Source organism: Protomyctophum bolini (assembly GCF_963924005.1).
Source record: "Protomyctophum bolini genome assembly, chromosome: 9".
NCBI lineage: Eukaryota > Metazoa > Chordata > Actinopteri > Myctophiformes > Myctophidae > Protomyctophum > Protomyctophum bolini.
Window position 1 is genome coordinate 8,242,544 of NC_137870.1, and position 12,026 is coordinate 8,254,569.

The 12,026-nt window shown below is 43.4% G+C and overlaps 1 protein-coding gene across 1 annotated transcript in view; it reads left to right on the forward strand.

Moving 5' to 3' along the window:
• Window positions 1–12,026, forward strand: part of rap1gap2a (RAP1 GTPase activating protein 2a) — a 100,941-nt gene that overhangs the window by 1,909 nt on the left and 87,006 nt on the right. The window contains 1 exon segment of the mRNA XM_080772179.1: window positions 5,900–5,935. Coding sequence (XP_080628305.1) covers window positions 5,900–5,935 — 36 coding nt within the window.

Below are 12,026 nucleotides of genomic sequence, written 5' to 3' on the forward strand. Positions count from 1 at the left end.
CAAACGTATGAAATATCAGCCTTTTGAGGAATGTATTATGGGTATATGGGATATCATTGTGAACTCATTGTCCTATTTGGAAGTCCATAAACTTGCGCCTGTTATGTTATGTGTGTTTATGGGTGTGTCTGGTGTGAAACAGCATAAATGTAACTGTTTTTTCTGTGAGAGGAAGGATGGGTGGAGGACACACAGCGCTCCTATTTGTATAACACCTCCGACTGTGTGTGTGTGTGTGTGTGTGTGTGTGTGTGTGTGTGTGTGTGTGTGTGTGTGTGTGTGTGTGTGTGTGTGTGTGTGTGTGTGTGTGTGTGTGTGTGTGTGTGTGTGCGCGCGTGTGTGTGTGCGTAATTTTAGAAGTATGGCAGATCGGCTATTTTAAATTGGCTGACGTAGAAAATGGGTCTCAAATGCATGATGTGTAATGATGATAATCAGTAACGTAATGTAACTAAAGCTGCATGTGGAATGATTGTCGTGGAGTCAAAAGTACACTCTCTGCTGTTGAGACGTAGTGGAGCATGGCCTCACAGTAGAGAGGTCAAGTCTTTTTGTTAAATGTTTTTTGGTGGCTTTCGCCTTTATTTTATATTTTTCTATGGAGGGATAGAAAGTATAGGCTGACAGGAAACGGGGAGAGAGATGGGGAGGATGGCATGCAGTAAGTAAAGGCCATCGGGAGTCGAACCCGCGGGACACTGGCTGGCTGGCTGGCAGACAGGCAGACAGCTGATTGTAATAAATTACAATCAAAATATTTTTGTACCTTTATACTTAACCTTTTAATACATTTTTGGTAAACCCTCCTTTTAACCTTACTTTGATGGCCGCCTTCCCCCTTTTCACCTGCAGGTGACCTATACCTATACAGGCCGACTCCATAGATAAGAGGGGCATTCAGGTCTACTGCCAGTATATGTATTTAATCCACTTAAAACGTTTTTTTTCTATATTGATTGCATTGAATGTATTTAATTATGTATTTTAATTTTATTTTTGTATAGATATCGCTGTTATATGGTTCTTTATTTCACATTTGCTTTTCTGCTGTAACTCTTATATACATTGTAGTGTCTCCATGACAAGGAATGTTTATTCCAGAGCCTCTTAGGAGGCCTTATAGTCATTTTTGAGATAATCTCTTGTATGTGAACTTGAGACACCACATGACCATGATCCCTACCTCTCATTTCACAGGGACAGGTCTTATTTAAGCCGTGTGCCCCTACCCCCTTCTGATGGGTTGCATGACTCTCTGGCACCATATTTAAGTGTGAACCATTATGTGCCCTGTATTCCCTGATGAAGGCTTAACCGCCGAAACGTTGGATATTCCTGTCTTACCTGCTGTCCTAATAAATATTGGTACTCTAGCTATTGGTGTGTGCGGCCACCTTCTTGTTTATTCAAGATCTCCTCTAGGAGCCCGCTCCAAACATGGAAAATTGGAAAGTTTAGGGAGAAGTGGTAATTAAGCTGTACTAGTGATGTAGCTCTTATGGCTAAACGGCTGGATAACACAAAAACACCCTGTAGGGGACTTGTTTCCATTGTGGTTGCATATAAACTGTCATGGTTTGATTATTCCCCTGTCTGCATTTCCACGTCAGCCACTCCCACTCTCCATTCGCCACTCAGTCCTTGTCTCACACCTGTTCCCACTCCCTCTCCAGCCCAACAGTGCCATGCCCATTCCACACCTGTGAACACTTCGGCAATTACCCAGCTCACTGCACTCTTTCCACACTCCCACTGTCGTCAGAACATACTTCCTTGTCCCCTGTGGTGTACCCGAGTTCCTGGTTCTCTGTTTTTTTGCAATTCTGAAAGGCTGCATTTTTGGACTTTACTGCTTCGAAAGGTTTGCATGTTTGAACTTTCGGTTTACTGCTTTGTGCTTTGAAGAACCTTTGCATTTTCTGCATGCTGCTGTTTGTAGTTTGACGGCATTCTGCTTTAATAAATCATTTAATTTGAACATTCCTGCTCTTGTCCTGCATTTGGGTCCTACCCTTTGACTCACTGTGACAATAAACTATATATGTGTGTGTGTGTGTGTGTGTGTGTGTGTGTGTGTGTGTGTGTGTGTGTGTGTGTGTGTGTGTGTGTGTGTGTGTGTGTGTGTGTGTGTGTGTGTGTGTGTGTGTGTGTGTGTGTGTGTGTGTGTGTGTGTGTGCGACGCATGCTGTGCGTGCGTGCGTGCGTGCGCGTCGGTCTCGGTCTGTGCCAGTCTCCAGACAGTGGGAGGATCATAGATGGATCAGTGAGTGACTATCAATGCCATGATTGTCTCTCTTCCCTGTCTGCCTTTTCATTGGTCCAGAGTCTCTGTGTTTTCATTGGTCCAGTTTCTGTCTTTTCAGTCTCCTCCCAGCCTATGGGACTTAACCCCATGACCTCCCATCCTATAGAACTTAACCCCAAGACCTCCCAGCCTATATGGGACTTAACCCCATGAACCTCCCAGCCTTTGGGACTTAACCCCATGTCCTCCCATACTATGGGACTTAACCCCATGACCCTGATCTCCCAGCCTATGGGACTTAACCCGTGCATGATATTTTCTTTATATTATCGGAAAGAGGACCACCCTGGGCAAGACCTACGCTGTAGAGGCTACCAGTTTGGGCGGAAGTTGCGGGATTTTAGCGGATGATTGAGTGATTGATTGATTGATTGATTTGTATTAACAGATTGCAGAATGGGTACATTTCAAGGAAGGTACAGACAGGTCAATACAAAAAAAACTAAGAGGATGAAACCAGAAAAAGCACTTTTAAAGAATTGTTTACATCAGGGTCCTCCAGAGGTGAGTCTGAAGAGGTGAGTGCTAGGGGGTAATGTTTGAAAGGCTGAGTGTTGGGGGTGAGTCTGAAGAGGTGAGTGCTAGGGGGTGTAAAGTTCTTCTGAAGTTAAAGGGAGAGTGATGTATTTATCAAATTAAGGTCACCTCGCAACACTGATCAGACCAGTTATGAGATTACGTGGGTGTGTTTATATGAGGGCATTATGGACGCTCCACCGCTACCAGGGCAAGAATGAAAACACGCAGTGTACTTAACCCATTCAGTTTGTCATTTGTGGCATGTAAACCGCGACCTACATTTGTAGGTCGCGGTTTACATGCGGACAGAGGGCTGCACAAGGCAATCGAGTCTAGATCGGCACAGACTCGCTCTTGAGGGCTTTATAAGCCACTTCCACTCAAGGCTGCTTGGTTTCGAACGACACTTAAAGGACCACTTCACCACTTTTCCACCTATATTCATATAATAGGTCCTCACTAATAATCTTGAATCTACTCGGTCTGTGTCTCATAGGAGGGCTGTGGGCAGTTCAGAAACCGTCTTCCAGTGACATCATCGATGGGGAATACAAGCTAATAAAAACAGCAGGCTTTCCTGTCCTGAAAAGTTGCAATGCAAAAATGGAAGCCATCGTTCTCACGATAATGAAAATCTAAAATATATTTTTTTCTCATTCAATTTTTATTAGTTTTCTGAACAAGAACATAGCATAGTCATTATACAGTGTACAACTCTTGTTTAAAAAATAATCTGCCTAATGATGATGTCACTGGAGGACGGTTTCTAAACTGCCCACAGCCCTCCTATGAGACACAGACTGAGTAGAAAAAAACTGTGCCATTTTATCATGATTATTAGTGAGGACCTATTATATGAAGATAGGTTGAAAAGTGGTGAAGTGGTCCTTTTAATATGGCGCAGATTGAGGGCAAGTGTGTAGGGCGAGTGGCGAGGAGCTGCATGCCACACTGCCTCCAATGAGTCGGTCAGTGTGAGCTCGCCACCGTCGGTGTGTGAATGTGGGAAGTGAGGACGCTGGCGTCGACTGTTCACCGTTTCACTCCCCCAATGTATGAATGAATGGACAATTGTAAGCGCTTTGAGTATAAACATGTAGTGCATAGTAATAGTAAATGCATTGATATAATAAGTATTACAAGCTTTTAATCCAGATCGATGTCACCATGGGCCACACACTGTACACTGTACAAAACAAGAATACAAATTAACAAACTGTCAGGATTTAGAAGACGTTATCTGGGGCCAGTTCTGAGGCTCCATCATCCCATGGTTGTAATCCAGCAGACATGCATGTGAGAGATGTGGAGGAGGACATGTTATCTGACTGACTCACTGCATGCTGTAGCCTTTTAAGCTTGACAGAGCGTGTGTGTGTGTGTGTGTGTGTGTGTGTGTGTGTGTGTGTGTGTGTGTGTGTGTGTGTGTGTGTGTGACAGTGTCTCCAAGGGAGTCTTAACACTAATCTGCAAATCCTACAAATTTGGAGACTGCATGCATAACGGAAGCACGCAGGCATGAACGCACACACCCACGCAGGCTGGCACACACACACACACACACACACACACACACACACACACACACGTAGGCATGCACTCATGCACGTAGGCAAACACAATGTATGCTCTTGTATTGATGTTTTCAACATCATTTGAATGTTTTCCAGGGTTTTGAATATGACTGCGTAACTTGCCTATCTGGCATCTAGAGTTGCACCATTGTAATTAGGGTTGTCCCGATCGGATCGGGTGATCGGACATCGGCTCCGATCATACATGATTTTCAAAAGATCGTAATCGGGGAGAAAAGATCGGATCATTAATTGTCTGATGTAAATCTCAAAGAAAGATGTATAAGCAATGATATTTTGTAAGACACTGTTGTGTTTATGCTAGTTGTTTTCCTTCTGTTTTTAGTCCACCACAATGCTTTTCCAATGGTTTGACCTTTTGTTTGAAGGGGGGGGGGGTGGGGGGGCAGAACACCACCAGCAATCAGCAATCAAACACAAATGTTTGATTCCCATTGGAAAAGCATTGTGGTGGCCTATAAAAACAAAAAAATACCAAACATTTGCTTGATTGGTGTTTGATACGTGTGAAGGAGGCCTCATTATCCATTTTTGTTCGATAAAAATCCACTGTAGACATGAGTTATGTCTGTTTGTTATGAGCTACAATATACATTCTGTGCTGGTGTCAGAGTTCGGAAGCACGGACCATTGAGTGATTGGTATTAATCAGACAGAGGTTGGTAATTGCACAGGTGAGGGCACTTGGGCTAATTAGGTGCACGTGCACTCACTGGCAGAGCCTGACCAGAGCCTTCTGTCGTGTTTGTGTTTGTGGACAACCAGATCCGACCGACTCGATACCGGGCACTGCACTCCCCGTGGGGGTGTGGAACGCGTGTGTCAAATTCGACACGCGCGTTCCACACCCCCGCGGGGAGTGCAGTGCACGCACACAGAGACATGGCGCATTTATAGTTATATATATATTGACAATATTTGTACCAATAATGTTTGACCACATTTTATAGTATAGTGTATTGATTCCTTTTGATGCTATGATGGTCTACTGGACCAACTGGACACTCACAGGGGTCCAGCTGGTTTCATTTTACGCTCTCAAGACTTAAATTGTTGTTACACACCTGCATTATTTAATTTTCAGGACGTCTTCTACACAATTAGATCAACGTTTGCGTGTTATCTCTCCTAATGGTATACCAAAACAAAATATTATTTTAATTGTCTTGCCGGGTCTGAGAGGCTAAATGTCATCAAATGGTGGTTTGTTGCTCAAAATGCAGATAAAAACATGGACCTTTGATATATGAAAAGGGTTGACACCACCAGTAAGAGACAACTGAGTCATAAAGACACATCAATGCAGACACGGCACTGCTGCTGCTCACCGTGCTAATGACTGAACAGAACCAAGGGAGCTTGAAGAACATGAGCTTTAATGTCTGCATGTCTCTGAATAATGGTGAATGAATACTAATGTACTATGTCTCTCTCCCCCTCTCTCCCCCCCCCCCCCCCCCCCCCACCCCCCACACACCAGGATTGACAAGAGCAGCCTGTCTGCGCTGAAAGCCAGGTAGGTTTACAACCATCCATGTTCGATGGAAGACCATATTGTCGGAATGTGCAATTGATATGATGTTTGATAGAGACCGTATTGTCTAAATGTGCAGTGTATATGCCTGCAAACTCGGGTCTCCCGTGTGTAAGTCCAATATCTTAACCGTTAGGCCAAAGGGATATATCCCTAATATATCCTGACAGGGTGAGATATTAGACGTTTGAGGCTGAGGTTCCGAGCCACTCTGCTACACCTGATCTGCCGCCGTGCATGAGTCAGTCTGCTTGTGTTTCTCACTCTAACTAACGTGGGCTCGTTGTTTATGTTGTTGTTTTGGTTGTTAGTGTATGTGTGCCCATGATGCACAGCTAGTTCAGGCAGACAACTGGAGAGCGCGCCTATATACCTGATCAGGTGACTATAGTCTCATGCACTCCTTACCTGATCAGAGCGGCAATTTAAACGTCTCTGCCTCGTCTGCTCATTTCCTGGCTTCTCTCCCGCTGTGCTGATGACGTGCTGTCACTGCTGCTGCTGTCTCCCCCCCGCCTCGCCTTGCGGCTAACCTGCTGCTCGTGAGGTTTTGCAGCGTTTCTTTCGGCGTTCCACATGCTTTTCCTGCAGGTCGTTGTTATGAGCCGTTCATTTGTTCCTTATGGTTGTTTGTTTGTGGATTGGCTATTGCTGTCCGTGAAGCTTCTGCTGCTTAACATGTGCAGTGCTCCTCAAGTGCTGCACTTTGCACTTTGCTTGCAGTGTTGCCAATCCCACCGCCTCCCCAGCATAATTCTAGAGTTGTTGTCTGACCCCCCCTCCCCTTTTAAGAGAAGGATTTTGACCAGCTTTTTCACCACTCAGCGTGGATGATGATCATCATGTTAACTTCATGTTAATTTCAGCCTGTGCGTGTGTGCGTGCGTGCACAGCATGTAGACAACCCTGCATGTGTGTGTGTGTGTGTGTGTGTGTGTGTGTGTGTGTGTGTGTGTGTGTGTGTGTGTGTGTGTGTGTGTGTGTGTGTGTGTGTGTGTGTGTGTGTGTGTGTGTGTGTGTGTGTGTGTGTGGTGCAGTGATGTAAATAGGTTTTCAACGTAATGAGTCCCGAGATGCAAGTGGTGGTCTTTTAGATGAGTCCCACTTCAGCAACGTTAAGAGTCATATTTTGTCATTTTTTACAAATTGCAGCATTTAATTAACTCCCATTTCATTTTATATGGTAATACTGCGGTTATATTCATGTTGAAAACAGAAGAATACATTATTATTATTTATAACTAAAGCTAGCAAAATAAACTAAAATTGAAAAAGCTCTACATATTTCATATTATTTTGGCTATATGTATTATTTTAGTACAGTAGTGCCATCCCGTGGATGCAGAGGTTGTTGTTGTATTGCGTCCCTTAACCCATTCTGAACGGGAACCCATTTTGGTGTTAGCATCATGTCATGCTTTAGCTATTGAAAAATAGCAGATCTACAAGCTCATAGCGCGCCACCGAGTGGCGCGCTACGAGCTTGTAGGTCTGCTATTTTTGAGAAATCGAAGAACGACTGACATTTTTAGAATCTGATCTCAGGTCAGAATGGGTTCATCAGACCAGTGTGTGTCCAGTGGAAACCTCGTATGAATCTGATCTCAGGTCAGAATGGGTTAACTATAAACTGCGTTTTGGGATGCAAAATGCACCCTATTTTAATCTGTGTGTGTGTGTGTGTGTGTGTGTGTGTGTGGGGGGGGGGACTGGCCAACTTCCCTTTGATGTACTCTTATTAGCACTCAGGCCGTGTTTAATGAGCGTCGCTGAATAGTCGCTGTGTGTGTGTGTGTGTGTGTGTGTGTGTGTGTGTGTGTGTGTGTGTGTGTGTGTGTGTGTGTGTGTGTGTGTGTGTGTGTGTGTGTGTGTGTGTGTGTGTGTGTGTGTGTGCACGTATACCTACGTCGCCGGGGGCAACAATGAGAATTATATGTGCCGTTTTTTCAGCCGTCTGTGTGACGATGATCATTTGCATTGATATTATTCATGCTTGCATTTTTACAGCGCTTTTCCAAGAGCTCAAAGCGCTTCACAACAGTGTTGTTTTCAGCAGCACATTTCTATTTTAGTTTAGTCATCATATACTATATGATGACTAAACTACAGTTTCATTTGAAAGACTATATGACATATAGTCTTTCAAATGAAACTGTCGTGTATTTCCACACAACTAACTACAGTACCTAAACCATAGAGAAGAATAATGTTTTCTAAACTTGTAGTCTGTATACTGTAGTGAAAACCTTGTCAACGCATCAGATGAAGAAACGCAGGCAGAGAGAGTTGAACTGGCGGTCTCACCAGAGTTGTATTTATTTTTTGTTTTGGTGTTAGCATTATGTTATGCTTTATTTATTGAAAAATAGCAGATCTACAAGATCATAGCGCGCCACCGAGTGGCACGCTACGAGCTTGTAGGTCTGCTATTTTTTTTTAATCGAAGAGCTGACATAGAAGACATTTTTAGAATCTGATCTCAGGTCAGAATGAAAACTGTCAGGATGTAGAAGACAATTTTAGAATCTGATCTCAGGTCAGAATGGGTGAAATAAAGACAAAGACAGAGAGAGCTTCGCCGTACGGCCATGCCGGCCCACGAGAGCACACAGCAAAGCTGACCACCTCGGCGGCCATAGCCTGCTAAGACTAGTGAATCCTTGCATTTTCAAATGGCAATATAATATACTTTTGCATAGACCAGAGATGAAAACAGGGTGGAGTTAGAAACTTACATAATTATACAACTCAACATGTGGCAGGAGATAGCAGGTAGCTGTCTCACTGTGTGTTCTGGTTCACAACTGAAGCCATTTTCAAAGACTCAGATCAATGGAATTCTCTACGGTACTCTCCCACAATGTTAAGTTACACCTATTTCCTGTTAATAACCTGGGTAAAATGTGCAGCGTTGAGAGGTAAAGGGGAGACACTTTAATTGTGAAGAGACGACAGGATGAGGAGAGGTGTTGGTGTTGTTGTTGCTAATTGTCGAGAGAGTAATGGCTGCGTGTGATATTGAACAGTCAAACTATTTGTATCAATACGGCTGTATCAACAAAATAATGATGTCATAGGCATATGGGGGCCTCATATATTATTTGGTCTTGAAACTGGCCTCCAGATTCCTGCGTGCATCCCTACTATAATCTGTTTATTATCCCATTCTGACCGGGAACCGTTTTGGTGTTAGCATCATGTTATGCTTTAGCTATTGAAAAATAGCAGATCTACAAGCTCATAGCGCGCCACCGAGTGGCGCGCTACGAGCTTATAGGTCTGCTATTTTTGAAAAATCGAAGAACGACTGACATTTTTAGAATCTGATCTCAGGTCAGAATGGGTTAATCAGAGCAGTGTGTGTCCAGTGGAAACCTCGTATGAATCTGATCTCAGGTCAGAATGGGTTATGCACAGATCATGATGCACTGCCATGTACAGTATACAGTATATGACATCATGGATGTGCTGCTGTTGATTGTTCAACTGGGGCTATGTCGCGCGCTCGCACGCCGCGCAGCACGTGCTCGCGAGCGTTCACCGATTGAAATAGCCTCTTAGCCCATTCTGACCTGAGATCAGATTCATACCAGGTTTCCACTGGACACACACTGGTCTGATTAACCCATTCTTGACCTGAGATCAGATTTAAAAAATGTCAGTCGTTCTTCGATTTTTCAAAAATAGCAGACCTACAAGCTCGTAGCGCGCCACTCGGTGGCGCGCTATGAGCTTGTAGATCTGCTATTTTTCAATAGCTAAAGCATAACATGATGCTAACACCAAAACGGGTTCCCGGTCAGAATGGGTTAGGCATATTTCTATGTAGTATGACCCACAATTGTATATCAAATTGTAGGCCTATTATATTTACGTGCATAATGGTGAAGCTTTCGTGTTGTCATAATTATGCATTTACCTCGCAAACGTCATTTCTGTAATTTAAGTCAGTGGTTCCCAAAGTGGGGTCCGGGGACCCCCACGGGGTCCTAGAGGGAGTTCCCAGGGGGTTCCCAGCTAAAGGATAGTTTGGAACCAAATGGACCCTTATGGGTCTGTAACTATTTGGAACCAAATGGACCCCAACGGGCCCATTTGGTTCCATTTTGTACACAGTTAAATTAACATTGATTTTACAATATAAATTGGGGGTCCCAGAGATAGTAATTAAATGGGGGTCCGTAGACTAATGCATGTCAAACTGGGAGTCCTTGAAATTAAACGGGTTGAGAATCACTGCTAGAACCGTCAAAATCTGGCATATCTTTTTGCGTGCGTGCGTGCGTGCGTGTGTGTGGTGTGCGTGTGTGTGTGTGTGTGTGTGAGAACACTGATGTGTCATTGGAGTGGAGCAGGTCTGGAGTGGTTGTGAATGTGAATGGACGAGTCGTGACTCATAGTTGAGCTAGCTGATTCATCGCACTTCTTGTGTGTGTGTGTGTGTGTGTGTGTGTGTGCGTGTGCGTGTGCGATACAAGTGTGTCAACATAATTTTCCATCCGCAGCCTCCCAGACAGATTGTTGAAAGTGTCAGAGGCAACAAGCAGCTAAGCAGAGCAGATATCAATTACATATGCAAATTGAAAACACAATCAATCAATTAAGTTATGCAAACGTAAACAAACTGCTAAATATATTAGTCACACCGTTACAGAGGCCTGCTGCTGTTTGTTAGTGTGAGGTAGGGTGACAACATCCAAACTGTTCAGCAACAGTGTTGATTTCGTCGACTAAAACTACATGGAAACTAAATGAAAACTAAGCTATGATGACTAAAACTAAGACTAAATATACTGACAATTTCATCAACAAATAAAAACTAGAAAAAAAATGTTAGGAAGGGACTAGTGGACAAGAGATCCAGTTAGTCATTTTACAATAATGGTTGCATGCTGAAAATAGCACATCTACAATCTAGCGCGACGAGTTGTGATCGGCAATTTTCAGCAAGTGTAAAAACGGTCATTATGACGGCATCGAGGCCCGCATTTTAGTCGACTAAATCAACTGTAGATTTACTCGACTAAAATCTTGATATTTATCTTGATTATTTAGTCGAGTGAAACTAACACTAAAACATTCCGGGTCACTAAAATGGGACTAAAAAACTAAATGAAAACTATTCAAGAAGAAAACTATAAAATAGAAATGTCCTGCCAAAAACAACACTGGATGCAAAGTGTTCATCTGAGGGACGGCAGCATCGCAGGGATGGGACGGGACGGGGTTAGCGACCCATTTAGACCTCTAAATCCTGACAGTTTTCAGTTTTCTATGTCAGTCGTCCTCAAGCATGTTCATGTCAAGGGACATGAAAATCATGTTCTAGGGAAAAACAACAAAACAACAAAAAGCAACAAAAAAACAGTTTGACACAAATAACAGTCGCAATAAAAAAAAACAGTTCTATGTAGTACAGGAACAGAAGAAAAATAAATAAATGAAAAAGGAGGAGGGAAGGAAGGAAGGGGAGAGAGGCTGTGTTATGTTCCGCAGGCGAGGATCTACTGTAAGGGGGAGGGGCAGCCAGTAGTCTGTCATTGTATAGTGCTAACATACACAAGGAATCTGTCCCACTTCTGGTGGAACTGAAGGATACTCTTTCATATGACGCTGTTCTGTTACGTACATCATGCCATTCTGTGATTGATGGTGACGTGGGCCGATTTCCATAATTGGACTAGCAGCCTCCTGCCCAGCCTTATGGATGTTTGGACCCATTCCACGTACTGTATGTGGAAGGAGTTATATCTTTAGGAATAGAAGGATCTCCTAGTATAAATAAACGGATATCAAGAGGGATATATCTTGACCAATGTTTCTCTCAATGTAATCGTGTATTTGTATCCAAACATCTTGTACCCTCCCTGGGGCACTCCCATAAGACATGGGTCAACGTACCTTCAATCGGGCACTTCCAGCATCCTGGATCATTTATGAGCTTTGCTCTGTGTCATTTAGAAGGGGTCCAATGCATTCTATTGAGGATTTTTAAGTGCGAATATTGCGTGACTTTGAATTGCATAGTACTGAATGTTGAGTTGACCCATTCTTTTAGTAGTTTGCATGTCTT